The sequence below is a fragment of the Neltuma alba genome, unplaced genomic scaffold, assembly GCF_004799145.2.
Source record: "Neltuma alba isolate B1F8T4 unplaced genomic scaffold, ASM479914v2 tig00012167_pilon, whole genome shotgun sequence".
In the NCBI taxonomy this organism is placed as follows: Eukaryota; Viridiplantae; Streptophyta; class Magnoliopsida; order Fabales; family Fabaceae; genus Neltuma; species Neltuma alba.
In genome coordinates this window covers 239,958-260,086 of record NW_021636714.1, presented here as the reverse complement: position 1 = coordinate 260,086, position 20,129 = coordinate 239,958, and the positions used below count along the sequence as shown (strand labels likewise).

At 36.8% G+C, this 20,129-nt stretch overlaps 2 protein-coding genes across 3 annotated transcripts; both read right to left on the bottom strand.

Moving 5' to 3' along the window:
- Positions 1-2,762: 2,762 nt before the first annotated feature.
- LOC114724138 (U5 small nuclear ribonucleoprotein 40 kDa protein-like) lies at positions 2,763-7,805 on the bottom strand. The gene is made up of 7 exons (XM_028910446.1): positions 7,498-7,805; positions 6,389-6,794; positions 6,049-6,205; positions 5,598-5,642; positions 4,374-4,539; positions 3,900-4,267; positions 2,763-3,346 (listed from the first exon to the last, which is right to left on the bottom strand). Exons 1-7 carry the CDS (start codon positions 7,636-7,638, stop codon positions 3,028-3,030), a joined length of 1,602 nt encoding a protein of 533 aa, XP_028766279.1. The 5' UTR covers positions 7,639-7,805; the 3' UTR covers positions 2,763-3,027.
- Positions 7,806-10,462: 2,657 nt separating this feature from the next.
- LOC114724099 (protein MEI2-like 4) lies at positions 10,463-18,353 on the bottom strand. 2 transcript variants are annotated; one of them, XM_028910391.1, is made up of 15 exons: positions 17,886-18,353; positions 16,982-17,147; positions 16,703-16,780; positions 15,588-15,908; positions 14,872-15,284; positions 14,616-14,774; positions 14,304-14,420; positions 14,058-14,206; positions 13,748-13,830; positions 13,249-13,656; positions 12,133-12,763; positions 11,818-11,902; positions 11,664-11,732; positions 11,392-11,571; positions 10,463-10,752 (listed from the first exon to the last, which is right to left on the bottom strand). In XM_028910391.1, exons 4-15 carry the CDS (start codon positions 15,853-15,855, stop codon positions 10,582-10,584), a joined length of 2,733 nt encoding a protein of 910 aa, XP_028766224.1. In that variant the 5' UTR covers positions 15,856-15,908; positions 16,703-16,780; positions 16,982-17,147; positions 17,886-18,353; the 3' UTR covers positions 10,463-10,581. The 2 variants fall into 2 exon arrangements, with proteins under 2 accessions (XP_028766224.1, XP_028766223.1); XM_028910390.1 differs by having other exon boundaries at positions 16,703-16,754.
- Positions 18,354-20,129: the final 1,776 nt, after the last annotated feature.

The following is a 20,129-nucleotide window of genomic DNA, read 5'->3' as shown; positions in this document are numbered from 1 at the left end:
AATATGTATATATATATATCACCGTTGGAAGCTACTGAGGGACCAATAATTACCAACGACTATTTTGACTCCTCAGAAGACTCCTCAGAAGCGGGTGGCGTGCAGCTTCAACCGAAACCAAGGTTTCCAGCTCAAAACCATGGTTTTGCTGGAAACCATGGTTTTTAAAATTTTAAGGGTGTTTGACCAAAAACCCAAACACCCCCTAAATGACTTTAATATCCCCCATCTAAAATTCCTGGCTCCTCCTTTACAACTATTGAATGAAGTTACAAATAACATGACCTAAAACAAACGAAAATAATGGCAGGCAAGATGGTGTTGGATTTTTTAACGTATTATATTATTCATTATTCATTACAAGGACAAGAAAGCGTTTTAATTTCCATTAGAAGGCATGATCTGATATTATGATGGAGGATTATTTGATTATACATGCTAGTCGTGGACAGCACATTATGAAGTTGCTAAAAGCTATGAAAAGGCAAATACCACCAACCAATAATTCTCTCCTTTAATCTCACACTTTCTCTCCACAATGGCCTGACCCACTTTTCACATACCAATGCTTTTATCTTTTAGCAACATATGAACATATTATGTTACTTCATGTCTTTGAGTTGAAACTATTATAAAATCTCTCTCTCTCTCTCTAATGATAAAAAAGTTTTCCTATTTCCTCTCACTCTCATGCACATTTACATACATAGTGACAGCATTATATGTACAGTGAGCATTTGAGGTAAGCGTGAAACGTACCCTCGATTGATTAAGAAAGTTATAACTACAAAGGGGAGAGAATTCAGATTCATAGAATGATATAAGTTAAAAGTGTAATACACAATCAAGATGATGGTGCATGAGTAGAATATACGTTAGAATCTATTGCAACGAAGGAAAAGGAGCACACTTCACTTGACTTGCTCCTTGTTTACCACCTAAAAGTGAAGCAGCATCACCTTCAATTCATCATTCTTAAATTCTTCTCTCTCTCTCTCTCTCTCTCTCTCTCACAGAAACGATTTCTTATTGGTTTGACAAAAGCACTAAAGCGGGTTGATAAGCATTCTGCACTGAAAGAAAGGTGAAGTGCATTGTCTACACATTTTCCTGCACTGACTTTGAATCTTCAAGTAGTCATTTTGTAGAGGGAGCAGAAGACCATGGAAACTTGGTAACTACAAGAACTTCTAAGTCAACCAGCAATAGCAGCCACCAAGTCAACCACTTCAGCAAAAAAAGGTTTCGCTCCACATAACTCCTGCAGTGGGAACTGTATCTCAGTAAGTACCACACAGAACCAAGGAAGTTACTCATACCTAAAAAAATGTTTATTACTAGTTCAACTTCTTGATGGCTGCGTTTAAGTGACATTATTGACACAGAAAACCTCTTAAAAAAGCTTTTTCTTTTTAACTTTGTTTAATGTGCAATGCTATGTGGAAAATGTGATTAAATTAGGCCAAAATTCTTTTTATTGATGTAAAGCTCTACAAGGCAAATTGCGTTGGTTGGTAAACAAGTGGCTATACCCGTAAATGGTGACAATAATTTTAGGACATATTACATTATTCTCATGTTCATTACTCTAAGGTTGCGTTTGGTAGGAAGCATTGAAAATGAGTAATTGGGATTAGGATTGCAATTAAAAAATCTATTAAAAGAGTGTTTAGTATAAGAGATTGCTTGTAATATGGATTAGCCAAACCCATATATGTGGGATTGGAGAACACCATAAGGAGAAGTAGTATTCCCCAATCCCACCTTTATAGGTTTGTCTAATCCCATATAATAAGTAATTAATCATGCTAAATACTATTTGAATATTTTTTTCAATTACAATCTCAATTCCAATCCTTCATTTTCAATGCTTCCTACCACTTGAAAGAAAACTGTTTTTGCATAATGTCCAAACACAGGATACCCCACCTCTGTCACTGAACAGTAGATATAGGTGGCACATGCATACGTACAAAAGGCCGCACTGTAATATCCCCAACTTGCCAGATCAAGATTCTGATGGAAACATGTGATGGATCTGCTGGATCAGAATATGAAGATGCTTGGACTGTTTATTCATCAGCATCCTAGTGACGTGAATCCTACTTTTCCCTCTGTGGAGATCATCCTAGAAAGTGGCTTTAATATTTGAAAGAACGAGAGGAGCGACTCTTTTATCAAAGCAATTCTTTCCCATTCATTCCCCAGCATCTGCAGAATGATATGCATAATCTGGGAGATTAAGAATGTGCGACTGTGTTTTGGGATTGAGGCGGCCCATATTGACCATAGGAGTGGAAAGAGAACCAAATTGTGGATCCAGGTTATTATAATGTGGGTTGAGAATATGACAATGGGTGGATGAACTTCAACTTGTGGATGCGGGTGCAGGGCATGATTATTCTGCAATTTCAAGGCTGCCCATACTTGTAGGTAGCAACGTGTATTTTAAGGATCTGGTAATGATTAATCATGGCCCTGCCCCAAAATTCAGGTTGAGGGTTTAAGACATTCGGATGTGCATGTTAAAGATCTGACAGTGATTAGCGACGTAGTACTAGTTCAGCTAGTCGGTATTTACAGAGCATCACACTTCGGTGAATAGCTAATAACAGTCAACTATAATCAACTTCTAACCTTCTATGAGACTCAGCATCAGGGTTCCAGGACTATGAATTTTTTCATGAGCCAAAGTGACATACGTAAATCATTCTTATCAAAATATTAATAAAACTATCCACCAGAAGCTGAGCAGCCAGGGAAACCAGATTTAAATAGTTGATTCACCATCAACTAAATGAAAGATGACTATCCACTTCGCAACCAAAATTATGTATTCTTTCTCAATTTCTTGAAATCATTTTCCCATCAAATCTTCCGTTATCTAGTCCAAGCCCAAAAATTAAATGCTCTATGATGGGAAACAGAATAAAAGCTATATTTCCCTGGAAGCACATCTAATTCAGCAACCAGCCCCAACAAAATAGCGTAGCTTCCTAGGCATGACTAGTCATTTGACTTGATGTTCTACATAATCTTGTGTAAACCAATGTTGAGATCAGATGATATGGAAATGAGAAGTGGAATAGACTGAAGCCACACAGCTTTGAAGACTCTTTTCTGATGAGCTCTTATGGACTGAGGAGGCCTGTGAGCATTATATCTAATATCAAATACGTGAATCATGGGATCTGCTGAACCAGATGTTATATACAGCCCGTCAGGAGACCAAGCCTGATTTATCAGAGCTGACTGAGATTCACTGCTTTCTTGCTTCCAGCCAAAAGCATGAAGTTCTGTCTGCCTCAATCTGATATCATATAATCGAAGCTGCCTCTCTGGAGTCCTGAAACAATTAACAATATCCTTCAATTTTCCCAGCAGAGAAGAGGATCCAGGAATATTAAAAGCAAAAAGGATCTCAGTTGGGATCCCTGGATATAAGGTCAACATGAATATGGTCTGCCCAGTCTCCAAACTGTTATATTGGTCCAAACAAGAAAATACCAATCAAAAAAGGCCACGAATCATCATGAAACCTAAAAATAACAGAAGAGGAACAGTATTTAGCTTTTTGTTCCACATAAATTTATGAGACCAGTTAATATTAAAACCTGATGAAATATGTGAGGAACGCAGTGAGTTTTAACTGAGTTACATTCTCATCTTTTTTCATGAAGCAGAAACAAGGAAAACAAAAACGTCTTGATTAATTAAAAGGCCACTTCGTTTTAAAAATATCAACAAGATAGACCAAAAAAATTGCAACTGAGCTGTATTTTAGATTCTCAGTGAAACCTAGTAGAGTACTGGGGGTGGGGGGAAGGAAACCACGATCTTATAGGATAAATTCAACTATAAACCAAACTCTAAAGACAACGGAAAGAACAATATCTTACCCAGTTTGTACCATGAATAAATTAAAATCACATGGATTCGGCAGTACACTCATGCATTTACTATCAACCTGATGTCTGTAATCTGCTCTTCCTACATGAGCATCATATCCATAAATTCTCTTATCCGCACCAACAGACAACACAACCTGCTTCTGCTGCAAACCAGCAACCCCCATAACAGCAGAAGAATGGAGATTTCTGTGCAATGCTTTTGGTTTCCATTTATTCTCACCATCCTTCTCACTCCAAAGCATAACAGCATGGTCACTTCCCCCAGTCACAAAACAGTTGTTTTCCCAAGGCATGAAAACAATGTTATTGATGATACCCTTAACATGAGGCCTTTCCTCTAAGTAATTTACACGGTTCTGTAAATGATAAACATAAATAAGTAATATGTGTCAATCAATTATAAAAGAGACCCAATCTAAATTGCAACTTTTATGACAGTATGCCTGTAGTGATGAGCCCTACCCCTTGTTTTTTATTCAGATCCAAAATTGAAATTTGTGAGTCTCCACCATCAGCACTGTAAACTGAAAATAAGCTATTTCCCTCAGGGTGCCAAGCTATATCTTCTGGCCATCTCCTCTGCTTTGAGGATGCACAGTTAGTTGAACTAAGCAAAGAGGCTCCTGAACTACAGTTAACGATGGAGACAAAGAAAACATAAGAAAATAACATGAGTGAGAGATAATTGATATGTTTTGAAGTTCAAAATTATAAATTTCTTTTACCAAAAAACAATTAAAATACATTGAAGGAAAATATGTGGATGGGAGACTGCAAAATCATATAGCCAGATTTACAGTTTAAGATGGAGAGAAAGAAATATGCAAGATAAACAAATCGTTGGGAGTTTGAGAAATATTTCAAAGTGCTAAAATTTTTTATGCTTCAAAGCTTCATATACAATGAGGGTAAGACAGTTACTGATGTAAAGGAGCCGTGCAGGCTTAGGCTTGAGTGAAACACAGTGATAAGATTGAGGAAACCCCACTTTCCCAAAATTATTAGTGGTCAAATATGTTTAAAACAATCATTGTGACAATAGACAAGAATAAAACTCCCGAAGAGCCTCAAGAAAGAATACATAGGTGGAAAGCTATTAACGACCACAAAAAAGAGGATTAAATAAACCCATGACATATCAAGGAACAAAATCAAATATGCGTAATAGGCATCTTCAAGCACTATCCAAAAATACAAGTGAATTCTTAGGACGTGATCAATTTGCTTAAATAAGAAATATAAAGGAAAGTCATCGAGGCCTAAGTAGTCAAATCACATGTTTATACTGCCAAAGTACAAAATCCCCAGATATTTCTCATTTGAAATCTATTCAGGCAACCACCAAGCGGATCACACCAAATCAGCCACCCAGCATAAACCAAAAAGAAGTTATCAAGGATTTACTCCAGAAAGTATTTGTCCAGAATATCAAAGAAACTTAATTGCTTGATGGATGACAAAAACTTATATTGGTCATGATCATATATGATATATAATAGAAAACAAAAATAATTGCCTACAATACATTAGACTCAATGCAACTAAACAAGCAAGATGCTCAAAGACCAGTAAGTTGCAGATTCCCTAATCAGTTTCTTATTTTTGGCCCAGTTGAACATCCCGTTACCATCAGTCACCAACAAGTAGGGTATGCAAAAAAGGATTAATTAAAAAATCAAGGCATACCCCCTTGCTTGAACTTGCCACAAGTTGACCACTCCATCCAAGGAACTGCAAGAATTACAAAAAAGGAGCAAATCAGAACCAGAAGAACAAATTTATCATACATAAGAGAGTGGGGAGAAACAGCAGGCGCCCTGGGGGGTGTTTGATGCCACAAGTTTAAAAACCACAAATATAAGTTTAAAGATCACAAGGCACGAAACGATAAACTGAGTTTACAGATGAACTTCAAAACTATCCATCCTTTTGACCTACACTTCAATCTAGGCAAAATCAAAGTTTAAGTTGACCTACACTAACTAGCAAGCAATCTTTCAGCTTGGAATGTTTTTGTTAACTTGTAGTTTTCTTTAGAAAAGGGGGAAGTACAAGTTAATACTAGGGAAAAAAAACAGAAACTAAAATAATCGATGTCCTTGAAAAAAACTACTGAAACATATTTTCTTAGAAATACCTAGTCACGAAAAGCTGATCATTCACTGGACACAAAGCAAGACTCCGCAATTTCCTCTTGTGTTGACTTGAGATATGGGTGCTTGTTTGACAGTGTATTAAACATGGTGAAGAATTAGTACGGATTGAAGGAATCAACTCCTTGTGTTCTTTCTGTTCTGGAAAAAAAAATGCGATTCTGATGAAACTTTATGACAACAACAAATAATTTTGGAATAAAAAATATGAAAAACTGGGCAACAACAACCATTAAATTCAGATACAAGTATATGACCTCAAATATATGCTAACAATAAATATAAAAGTATTAATGCAGGTTACACTAGTGATCAAGGTCTTACCAAACTTCCTTTTTGTCCCTTTTTCCTTGATCTTAATATCTTCCTGTTTAGTATAAAGTCGTTGAGACTCGTTAGTTTTTACTCTGGAGCCACTTGCTGAATGAGTAATGACTGGTGGACTGGCTTGAGAATTGGAACTTATTGAGGCTTTTGCAGAAGACCCTGGCAACAATTTAGGCTGTGAAATTTTTGGAGGAACAGCAGGAACAAGAAGCTCTGGTTTAGACTGATGTGGGCTTTTGGATGAACCTTCATTTCTATGAATGGGACTGTTTGACCTGCGCTCCATCTTCACAGATTTAGTTCCTTCATCCAAGGAACTTTTTCCTGATACCACATTAGGTTGGCCTCGAAGGCGAGCCAATTTGGATTCAGAATCTTTCAACCTCTTCTCTGCTTCCTCAAGCTGCGCATCTTTCCCAAACATGAAATCAGCTAATTTTTCGTGTTGTGAAGATGTAAAAAGGATTGTAAAAGTTGGTATGACATGACAAAACAATTAAAATCACAGCATATATCAATTTCAGAGAAAATCCTGTATTACTACTCACTGAAGCACCCACAAAAATTATAAGCAAATCCTGTGAGGAAATTTATTAAGTTTTGAATAATAGGTCCTACCATAGACCACAATTTGAAAGCCATCTAATTACAGTCTTCAACGATTGATGGAAAAAATGCGACGCTCAGACGTTGAGCACTAAAAACATATATTGCCATGAATGAAGGCAGTGCGCGTCAGGATTTTAAGTGTGAAAATAAATTGATACTTAATGCCAAAGAAAAATTTAACAAGAAGTCATCAGAATATCACAATTACAACGACCCAACTTGACAACGCCAGAGGCAATCACGGAGTTAAATGACCTGCATTGAAGGTGGGAACTTAAAAGCTTCAGGAAGAGAGACCTAAATCTTCAAGTTCTAGAGGCATTTGAGTTTGGATAACTGTAAAGAATCGAAACTGACCACAACATCGTCATTTCAGACACCTCAGTGGCAGCATATGAACGGACAATAAGACTAATATTAATCAAAATATGCCTTTTTTACGTCCATAAAGATTAGACGGTTAGAGAAAGAGATGAAGAAAAGGATGAACCAGCAACCTGAGATGTGTAATAGGCGATGCGTTGACGGAAATTTTTAACTTCACGGGTACGATGCTCAATCAAAGCAACCAAAGCCTCCTCCTGTTCTTCCCTGCTATTGCTGCCGCCATTGGCGTCGTGCGCACCGTTTTGTTCCATTTGTTCTCGATGCCTGCTACTGATACTGCTTAATCATCAACTCCTACTAATCGGAGGATCCTCGCTTATATGGAATTCAAGAACTTGAGAAATTTGCTCCCGTTCTCTGAGACAAGCTGATGGAAGCGAAGGCTTCCCTTGGCTCTATACGCTGCACCGAACAAGGAACGAAGACTCTTACGATAAAAATTATCCCAGCACGAAGTTCTAATCCAGACAGGTGTGTTCTTAATTAAAAAAAAAAATTCTAGATGATATTTTCTTTTGCCAACTAGAATTCTAGATGATGTTAAAGTATGATTTAAATCAATCAATCAAATTCCTTACCAAAAAAAAAAGGAAAAATTACACTCAGGTCCAACAGAGCACAATTAATATAAAAAAGGTTCCTCGAAATCGCAAACTGATTCTGAAGTCCCCAGGGACTTGTGTGCAATTAATTCTAATTGTGAAATTACGTAGTTACCCCTGTTAATTTGAACCTATTTACAACCTCAACAGTGGCTGTTAACAACCCGAGAAGAGGTGGTTAACAACCTCAACAACGCCCCTGGCATTCCATAGAGCGAGTTGTCATGAGCACTGCCGAGGTTATCAATCACGTCTTCTCGGGTTGTTAACAGCCACTGTTGAGATTGTAAACGAATTGCTGCAATAAAATTAGAACTTATTTACTACATCAACAGTGGCTGTTAACAACCCGAGAAGAGGTAGTTAACAACCTCAACAACGCCCCTGGCATTCCATAGAGTGAGTTGTCATGAGCACTGCCGAGGTTGTCAATCACGTCTTCTCGGATTGTTAACAGCCACTATTGAGATTTGTAAACAAATTGTTGCAATAAAATTAACAGGGGTAAGTAGGTAATTTCACAATTAAAATTAATTACACACAGGTCCCTGGGGACTTCAGAATCATTTCACGATTTCGTGGGACCTTTTTTATATTAATTGTGCTCTGTGGGACCTGAGTGTAATTTTCCAAAAAAAAAATCAATCAATCAAATTATAATAATAAATCATTCATAAATAAATTCAACTCATGTTTTATTTAATAAAAATGTTGTAACTCCAAAATAAAAATATTAAAGAATTTGTAGCGTTGTGCATAATAAATTTGCGCGGGGTAAAAGAAATGTCAATTAAAAAAAAGATAAAATAGCAAAGTGTTTATTATTTTATTCTTTCTCCAAGAGATTATCTAGCATTTAAATAACATTATGAATGCGTTACCAAATCACGCTTCAAGAAAGATGTATCTACGCATCTTAATATCTCTATTAAAAAAGAAAGTATTTATGCAAAATCAAAAGCATTGTTTAAAAATTGGTGGGATTGAAGTCCGTCCACGTGGAGAGTAGTATTTTACAATAAATTATGCAATAAATATGAGATAGAAATAATAAAAAATAAAAAAAATGAAAATCTTCTTTTTTTGCCAGAAGAAAAAAAATGAAATTCAATGTATATACATTCATACAGATATATGTACACCGTGGAATCTTAAAACTTGTGGGTACCGCATGGAAACTGTCTCTTTTCATAGTACTTTGTGCCCTTTTAATTCTGGGTGCTTTCTGGTGCTACCTTAAAATTTACGACAAAAGAGCTTGCAATCGAATAATCATTGTGTTTAGAAGTTAGAACTTCCCCCCCCCCCCATAGCAGAACTTTTTTTTTTTTGCCACTTCAGAAGTTAGAATTACCTAAAGATCCAAGGTGATAATACTTTTTGGATAAGCAGTCTCAAAGGCGATATAGAAAAAGCGATGGCCGTACAAATTAACGAGGGAAAGATTGAGCATAACAAAGAAAATAAAACATATACTCCTTAAAATCACCGTTCTATTTTTCGTAAAGTGATACGGTTTCATTGCATTACGAATTCCTATTTTACTTGACAAGTTACCTGCTTAATTACCATTACATGCTTATTTGACTCGTATATTTTATATATCGATAAGCAATACCTTTGTGCCAATTGATGCAATCCTAGTTTTAGCCTCATAAGATTCCAAGCAAGTAGTGTACCAGAAGCCGGTAAATGTCACATTTTTCTTTTCATTCTGGGCTTTTGGCCACGTCTGTGACTGTATTACGTTAAAACTTACAATTGGCTTCCTCGTAATATGTGACTTTCGGCTCAAGAGTAAACGTTAATGCTACATCAACTATCAAAAGTCAACGTTTTTTTTCCTTTGACCAAGCTGTATCAACATAGAATCGCACTCTTCATTTTAATGTTTAAGCCGTCTTAACGCTTCCAGAACATCCACGAAATGCTTTGCTCGAGACATCCATGAAGATTTTATAAACGAACATTTCTGAATGGGATTGTCCATAATTCCACTGGCTTTTAGCATCAACAGAGTTGATAATGCAAGATGATATAGACATAGACAATCAAGGAGATTTTTAAGAGAAATAACTATATGAGAAAAAGTATATAGCACCATCGAATTAAATATAGCAATTTAAACCTCCCTCAGGAATCGTCCCATAGACCAATGCCTGAGGGTATAACAACAAATTTACATGAGAACAGAGAGACAAAATAACCAAAACAAAATCAGCAAAGTCCCCTTGAAACCCTATGGCGACTATGGTATCAAAAGAACTACTGCGAATTGTGACAGTGTCCCTTCACAGCTAGCCAAAATTTTGAGCTTCAATTAAGCCATTCATTCTCTAAACCCCATAAGATGGATGCAGAATTCCATGCAAATCAAGAAAAAGAAAAAGTACTACGATCAGTCACTTCATTCTGGATATGTACCTCAGCCTCTGAAAACTTGTGCAAGGCTTCTTCTCTATAGGCAAAATTTGTGAGCCCCCCCCTTTACTTCCTGGTCTAACTCTCCCTCCAACAAAAAGAAAAAGGCAATATACAGATTCAAGCTGAATTTCATGGCGCAAGATTGAATGCCTAGTGCCTGAGGCAAAGTCAGTCAGAATTCTTTGAAGAGCTCAATGAAGAATCTATTCCATTAGTAGTAGGTCCCTCTCCACCTGCCAAAGTTGAAGGACTCCCCTGGCTGCGATTCTCCTCATTATTGCTACTGCCGCGAGATTTTCCGGGCCTCATTCTAATACTAGTACCCATGGGGAAGGGTTCCTGCAGAGACAAAATAAAGTCAAATTTGTACCAGCGCGAAATATTTAAGAAACCAGATATTAGATGCGTTTAGTTAGCAGAAATTTAAATTTAAGATCTTTATGTTATGACAAAATTCATTCCTCAAAACCAACTGACATTGGGATTTGGGAAGCCTCCACATTGAAAACTCGATCTATTAAATGCACACTACTAGTTCAAGAAGCACCGCATCGCCATCAAAAGTCAAAACCAGCTCGAGCCAGATCCATTATGACTAAAATAAGTTGTTAGCAGCATATAAAGAGTATCCCTACAGAAAACTGCTTCTAGCTGCTATGATCACCATTAAACTTTGGGATTAGTATAAGCACCAATCAATTGCATATAATGTGTCCCCTAACGTTACTACTGCCGCAGATTAGCATCTAAGATCTTAACCTTGTATATTTCAGCTAATTTCTAAGACCAAAAGACGATGGAATTGAATGAGGAACTTAAGAGATATGAACTACATATCACTACTAACAGCATAAGCATGTCATTAAATGATTAACCATGTCTGAGAAGTAGAGAATCAGTAGGAAGCTTTTAGTTAATCTAGTTTATTCTTAAAAATGGGAAACAATAACTAAACAACAAACTGATCTTATGCCATACCGGATCACCAGCATTTGGGCCATCCGTGTGGAACAGAATAGGACGGCAACGCTTGTCTTCATTCATCAGGCTTGAATTCTGGAAGTGAGCAATAAGTGCAGCTTTGCCCTGAATTCGGGCATATGCAAGTGAGGCTACCTTTTCACTATTAAATTTCTCCCATTTTTTCCCATTAAATGCCTGCATATGATGGTTCTCTTATATTAGCTTCATCAACTCAGAATTCACCCAGCACCATTAAATAACTCAAATTAATGTTAGCTAAGATTTACCTGGTGGAATGGAATAATCTGAGCAGGATCAATCATATTAATAAATGCGTAGCCAACATTACATTTGTTCTGCAATTATTTGTACGATCGAATAAGAAATATGTCAAGGATGTCTCAAGAGGAAAGAAGCAACAGACCACAAATAAATGCTTGCCTTAAAGTCAATTGGCAAATATAGAAAATCATAAGTTCCCCGACATTGCTCATCTATAGCAGCTAGAAGCATCTTTGAAGTATACCTGTCAAACAAACAAAAAATAGAGGAAGAAAAGAAATCACCAAGTTAGCGTCAAATGTTTCAATGCTTCACTAGTCAGCCAATGCAAACAGTATATGCTGTGCGCATGTGATTGTTGGGCAAAAATTTTGTAGCTTTAAGCCTGAAGCACCATGCTATGCTGTGATTTGAAGAAGAAAAGATAGCATTGCAAGCAGCAATAAAAAGAAGTCAGGAAGACAAATGACATACTTGTTGGGAATATTTTTTATCATGAGAGTTGTTCGACTGTCTTCCCCACGCATTATGCAGCCTAGGTCAAGTTCATATTGCTTTTTATCAGCATTATTAGCGTTAGCTTCACTTTTCCGGAGGGGATACAGACTCCTCATTCGTTCACTGGAATCAAGTTTGGACATAGAATTCATGGGATGTCTCCCAGGGAAAAGATGTGACAACTGATTAGGAGAGTTTTGCCCAGCAGTTGGCGTCAATTCTGCACCATTCCCACCAATATGAGGGAACATGTTGTGAGAAGAAAAATCTGGGGGATGCAATTGCCAGCTACCAGGTACACCAGCACTTCCTAGAGAACCCATACGAAAACCAGAAGTTTCAGGAGACACTCCCAAATAAGAGTGCTGCCTGTCCCAGGGTGAGGCATTAACAGGAGCTGACCCAACATGATGGTCCATATGTGATGCTCTCAGCATGTGAGGCTGTGTTCTCGGAAAGCCAGGCATTTGTGGAAGGCCAGAAGCACAAGCACCATTAACAAATGATGGTGTTTTCTGCCAAAGCATGGGATTTGGTGAAGGTTCCTGATGCAAATTGGAGTTGTTCCACACATGATAAAGTCCATGACGTTGATGGTTCCCATTTCCTGTAGATCCAAAACAGAAGAAAGATTTCAAACCGAGATTTAAATGCAAATCTATACCCACACCCACAGCCAATATTTTTGTATCTCGATAACCATTCAAAACTTGATAGAAATGTTAATTTGGAGGGCCATATTTACTTCATCATCCGCAATCATAGACAAACAGACAGAAGTGTTTCTGAGCATTAAAAAGTCATTTAATTTCTGATATTAGTAGAGTTATTTCTGTTTTTTAATAAAAAAACATAAATTAAGAAGAAGAACATGAGCACTCAAAGCATCATCCATAGTCAAGATTCAAGTCCATCATTATTGTAAGTGGCCAGAATGTCATCTTAAGAAAGTAAATCAACCCTTGTGATATTTTCAAACCCGTTGTCACTATTTTCAATAGATAGGAAACCAATTTAAAACTGGTGCAACAACAAACAGTTGCGCATGAAGCTGCTCGTGCATACACAAAACAACTGCACATTTCCAAGTACCTGCTCCAGTAAATTCCATCAGATTCCCAGGTGAACCTATTCCCTTATTGTGCCTGCTATCTGAGTTGTCTGTCACTGCAGTCCCGATATTGCCAGCCACATTGCCAACAATGCTTGAAAAATTGTAAGCACTACCATTAGCAAAACTTTCATGATAATCAGGGAGGGAATGAGGGTGGAATCTTGGAAGAGAGGCAAATTTCATTGCATCAAGGAAGTTACTGGACTCGCAAACACTGGGCACTTTTCCAGAAGTTGGCCCTCTCACTGATTTGTGGATGCTAGAATTCACAGGAGAGAAAGCATTATCAATTAACGGAGTGATAGGTTGCTGCATTGCAGGGCGAAATCCTGGATTAGATCCATTGTCTAAGCAGCCAGATGCAATTACTCCAGAAGACATTGTTGCTGTAAATGATGTCTAGTGAGACCAGGAAAACAGTGGCTTCCTAAGGAAAAATATTGATAACAGCTTCAAACAGAGACAAGACAAGCATACCTCTCTGTCTTAGTGACAAGTTGTCACAAAGACTTTGACCAAAATCAGGTTCATCTTGGCCATTGTGAGACTCCTGCGTCAGACTACAAAAGCATAGCTTCCACGATTATTTACAAACAAAAAGAATTACTAGAATAAAGGGTAAGTGTTTATTTCCATTTAAAAACAGAAATCAAGGTGATTCATCACAATTCTGCACTTCATAAACTGCTTAGAAGACAGAAGTCTGCTAACAGTTAGAAGCAGCGTATTGAAAAGCAGAAAATAGAGTTAAAGCTACTAAGGAAACAAAAGAAAAGGGAGAAGTCACCATGTTGTTCCCCGAGGATGGCCAGGTTCAAGCTTGATCTGCTTACCAGCAATGTCACTTCTGTTTAATGCACGGAGAGCGGCTTCTGCAGCTCGCACATCATAAAATTCAATAATTTTTCTATAATTTACTTCTGGAGATTCATAGATCTGCAAGCAAAAACAAATGCTTCCAGCTGCTTAGACTGTGTTCATAATAAACAAAGCAATAAAAAAATGGCTGAAAATCTGATTATGAATATCTTACTTCTTTTATTTCTCCATAAAATCCAAAAATATGTTGAAGCTCGTCATTTGAAACAGAAGAATCAAGACCAGATAGCACTAGCGTGCCATGGCTTATATCCTTCTCAGGAGCATTGCCCTAATGTGTCAGCAAGTTAAGATGCTTTTATGAGAAAAGCATGAAACATAGAAGACAGAAACAACTGAACAACCAAAGCACAAATAATCAATACGATTATACTAAATGCAATTACTGATACGACCTCCTATATTTATCCAAATGATTATAAAGGAAGAGGAATCATGCACGCTGCACACTGGCAAAGAATTATACCTTTGGAATTGAATAATGAATGTCAAGTTTCCTAGATCTCAACGACCTATTCTGGAGTGCTTGCATTGCATTTTGTGCTGCCCTTAGGTCATAGTAAGAAATCATCACAAAGCCACGATGTTTGCAGGACGTATAAATGGTGCGGATGTCTCCATATTGCTGCCAGAACAAAACATAATAGAACATTTACTTAAAATAAGTGGTATGAAATGCTTCCTGAGATTACATCTAGTAATATGAAAGAACAAAGACGCACCTCAAAAAGAGCCTTTAGCTCAGAATCTTCAACATTGCTATTGATGTTTCTAACAAAAAGTGTTCTAGAAGGTTGTTCACCAAAAGGAAGCTTGCCTTTAAAACCTCCAAAATAACTAGAATCTACATCCAGACTACCAATTTTCTTTCCAAAACTGAGAGGTTCATCGCCTTCAAGTTCCATGCCTCCGCCGCTACTAAACAAATCAAACTCCTCAAAGTCATCATTTGTTCTGGCATTGGCAGTGTATCCTAACTCATTAGTAACACCGGAAAACAGATCATCTTCATCAGGGAGGAGATTCCCAATAGTGTCCGCCTCAATTTCTTTAAGAGATTTATATGGTTCTTCCTCAGGAAATGAACCAATGGTCACAGGCTGATGAGAACGAATATCATTCCGAGTTAACCTCACTGCACCAAGATATGCATGTTATCAATACATATACAAGAATATCACTTTTAAAAGAATAAAATATAACTTTTGTTAAATAGAGTAGTAAGAGGTTGAAAGGAAAAAGACTCCACTACACAATACGTTGAGGAAGACAATAAGTAGATAAGCTGCTCTTAAACTACTGATGCGCATGCAAACTAATGCAACAGAAACTTGTTTCTAAAGTACTTGAAAAGGTGTCAATGCTGATGAATTGACTTTGCAGCATTTCCCATGAAAAATGCTTGAAAGCGATGCATTTGCATGAAACAACATCTTACAGTTTTGGCTAAATATCTCAGACAGTGAACTAGAGAATAGGCTGCTCTCATGAGAAGCTGTATCAGTGAGAATCTTCTTTCCAGTTAAACCATAAGATGTAGATTCTGGCTGCATGTGCACGTTAGACCATGATCTGGGGTGTTGATTCCTTGATTCCTTAGTAGACTTCAACACATCAATGATGCCGCCTCCACCAACATGCAGCTTTTCTGTAACTTCTCCTGACAGACTTGTTTGTGACATTGGCAAGCCAGAGCTAGCACCCATTTCTAGAGATGAGGATGTCTTTGAAATGTTTTGGGGTGATGCTCCTATTTTCCCTAAAAAATACAGCACAGCTTAATTTGCCTGAGCAATTAATTGCAAGTACAGCAGATATACCAGTTATTTATAGAACACATGCACAAGCATGCACTAATCAGCCAACCTCTGTGGACACATACACATCAGGAAAGAAGCTACTCATTCAAAATTAAAATGGTAAAATGCAACAAATTGGGACTTCAACGAAAAACACATCCAAACTTCAAACCAGCAACCCGCAACAAGTGAAATCTTCAGAAAACCATTAATAGTCCCAGCTGTACCAGGATTAAAACTTATAATAGCATAATGGTGTCTTGCACTTGCAAGTAGAGGAGTACGTCAGTATTGATTCATCATTAACGCATTGACCACTAATTGATGCCATATAATGTTATGATTCAATAAACTTCCACGTATTACATGTATTTCCGACATGGATAATTATTATTCAATGTGCATCAAAACATTTTTAAACAGTTGAAAGAGAACCGAAAGTATTATAGACCAAAAGGTCCCGAAGCGGCAACCTATTACCACAATCCACGACTGAGATCTTACATTTAACAGCTAAAGACCGAATATATAGGAAACTTTCTTATTTAAATTAGCAAGGCCATTGAATTGTGATTTGTCAATATCTATACTAAATATCTGCTTAATTATAACTATCCGTATCTCTTGCATATCGTTAATGAAACTCAGGGCATTAATGTTGAACTAAGACATCAATACATGAGCAAACAACTTAAATACATATGATTATTTCCATATAGGAAGAAAACAACAACGAGAGTCAATGGGTCCGCACCTTGTAAATAATGGTCATGAAAGGATTTTGGCTTCTGCAGTGCAACACTCCTCTGCCCAATATAAAAGTTCAAGACAGCTTCAGAAAGCCATGAGATCAAAAAGAAAATAACATTCGTGTCATAAGAGTTCATTAGCATTTTGACAAAAAGAAGACCAAAGTCTTTAAACGATTGTAAATAACATTTTGGGTCTTAAACCGTGACATTTACTATGGGTCAACTGGTGATCAAATGATAGAAGTTGGTGAAAGCATAATGAAGCGTGCGGAGCAAAATACCTCAGGAAAAAAGGAATGTCATCGAAAAGGTGGGACGAGGCAGATATGCCCCTCTGGTTCATTATTTCAAAAGGCATCGCACAGCTCAGAGTCCAAAACTCTGGAAAGAAACAATTGCAGAAAAGCTCCTTACTTGCTGGCTTTGTTGGACCCTATTCCTCGTCATCTGCTGGAAACTTAAGGTCATTTGCTTGACAAAGAAAGGGAAAGACGAAAATAAACAAGGCACTGCATAATGAACCTGCTATTGACGGAAAGAAAATTCAAAGCAACTACAGATTAAAAAAGTACCATTTATTCATCTATCTCAACAAATACACCACCAGTGGCATTATTCCCCAACCCCGCCCCAGCCAAAAAAAGGGAGGGGAAAAAGCAGCTAAAAATTATGACAAAACTGCTTCTTCGATTATAATAGGCAATGGCATATTTAAAATACAGAAGCAATAGGTTAAGCCGAAAACAGCAATAACTTCAACTAAATATCACCAGAACCACGAATGACACAGGAAAATTTTGTGAAAAGAAGAAATCTCGTTTCTTACCTACCAGCGACCTAGCACAGTTGGGTCATATAACAATCAAGAAAATGAAACAGAACCATCAATAGGGGGGGGGGGGGGAGATTTTTATTTTAATATATTTCGCAAAAGAGATAATCGCATCTAGCTTGAGCCTATAATCCTTCTCGTTTGATTCTGTCAGCAACATGAACAGATGGAAGGGGAACTTCAGAGGTAAAACCTCAAACAAAGACAGATCAAGTTCAGAAACCCAAATTTTCAGTGAAGAAGGAGCTTTGATTCACATAAAAGAGGTTCTAAATTGAATACTAACTTCGAATCACAGACACCAACAGAAAACTATTCACAAACCATAATTTTTCAAACCAACAAACTCGCACCTCTGAATTTAGACACCATTCGCAACACACAGGACTCAAAATTCTTTCTCCCCGGCTTTCTCACAAAATTCAGCAACTGCTCATTTCCAAACTTCTCAAAAAATTGAATCTTATCCGCGGTCCACGCATAAGGAATTCAGAAATGAGGGGATCTCAGCATATTTGCTTCAAAATCTCCTTTCTTCTCTCGGTGCATTGCCTTCCCGGAGATCTCTAGCTACACGAGAGGACAAAAGAATATTTTTTTACCTTCCCGTTTCTTTGTATTTCCCCAGACACTACTCTATCCAACAAACAGAAAAACCAGAGAAGAATAATTCACAATTCGCAGCACAAATCATGAAACAGAATGCTCCGGCGAGCTAGGGCGAATATCCGGCGATTGCGCTCGCCGGTCGCCCTCTGAGTTGGAGAGAGAATCAGACCACACAACAACAGAGTTTGAGAGGGGAGAGAGAGAGGGACAGGAAGGAGAAGAAAGCGTGAGCTGGCTAAGAAACACAGAAACAAAAACAAAGGAGAAAGAGAAAGGAAAATGAGATTAACAGAAAAATAAGAAAAAGAGAGGAAAATAAGAGAGAATTTAGGCAGAGGGTGTGTTTGTGTCTTTGCCTTTTGTGAGGTTTTGGTTGTAAATAAAGATAACTTTATGGGAACAAATCAGAGCATTCCCTATATATACGATGAGCGAATTTTGTGTGTTTTAACATGAAAAGCATGACGACTGCGTATTACTATTTTCTGGCTAGCTTCCTTGCCATTTCAGTCTTCATCTGCCGCCTGATTTATTTTAGATTTTGGATTTATTTAGATTATATTTATTTAGCTTATTTTGCTGATTCTGCTGGCTGCTTCCATTCAAATGGCTTCCCGTTATTTTCTCCGTTACTAATTCCTAACTACTCATTCTTTCCTTAGTCTTTATGCGGTGCTTTCACCTTATTTTCTCCATCACTGGTGCTGAGAGGGACTCCACGACCATATTCTCTAACATTCTCAGTCCGAGTCTTGCAAACCATAAGAAAAATATCAAAAAAGCTTTTAATTTTATACTAACTCCGGTCGTATTTGTGAACCTTTTTGTAATTTATAAACGATGTTTTATAATTAAAACCAGAGATAGTACTGCCCAACTCTTAATATAGGAACTAGTCAGAAGTGAAAATTAGTTTTAAGTACAGTAAATTAATCCATTTCATCACTATTTTTTAAGTATCCATATTAATTGCACATATTGACATGAAAACCAGCTTATATTTGTCATCAATAGCTAACTAAATTACTCTCTTTAGTATTTACAAAATGATTATCTTGATCTTCAAATGTAGCATTTAGTTTAATGATCATGCAAGGGCTTAATTTAAACGGAGGTAATTTCTTGTATCTTTTATGCCATGCTCCTCGATTGAGATGTAGTTAGGTTAGGGGTGTGATCAGTCTATTATGTCACTTTCAGGCTAATTTAAGTATAAATTATTTATTGTATTTTTAACTGCAAAACATTTATTATAAATAGGCTACAGATTAATTAATCATTTAACAACATGTATTTTTCTCCCCTAAATTAATTGCCAAATCTCATTCAATTCAAACCGCGTTCTCTCATTTATTCCAAAATTTGAACTATTCACATATGTAAATAAAATAATGGTTATTGCCACGTTGCACTGCAAATTTAAAAATCGTTCAAAAGTTGCCTATTACTATTAGGCAAAAATTTCCTTGCATTCGTTCGTGGAGTGAATTATCGTACGTTAAATTATTTTCATATAAAAGATATAAATAATTAGTCTAAATAAGACCAGTCTTTATTATTAGTGGATTGTCTCATAATAGTAGTATAAATGATTTACAGTTTTAGATAAAAACTAAAAAAAGCTGAATGAAAGATGGAAATGTGTTCGAAAGATATCATCATTGCATTAGTCAATGAATAAAGGTAAGTTTTAAAAAGGAAAAATCCTAAAAAAATAATTACTGAATTTTAAAATTCCAAATCAGTATTAGTTATTATACTCATAAAAAATGATTATATTCGAAAAACAAATGACAACATATTTTTGTAATAATTTCTGATTTGGAATTTTGAAATTCAATAGTCTTTTTTTGGGGGATTTTTCCTTTTAAAAACTTGACAAAAACCTTTTTTTTTTTTAATCACAGCGTAACCCATGACCAATAAAATTATAGTAGCCAATATGCATTTACAGTGTTATTATAAAATGTCTAATTACGCACGTCAAT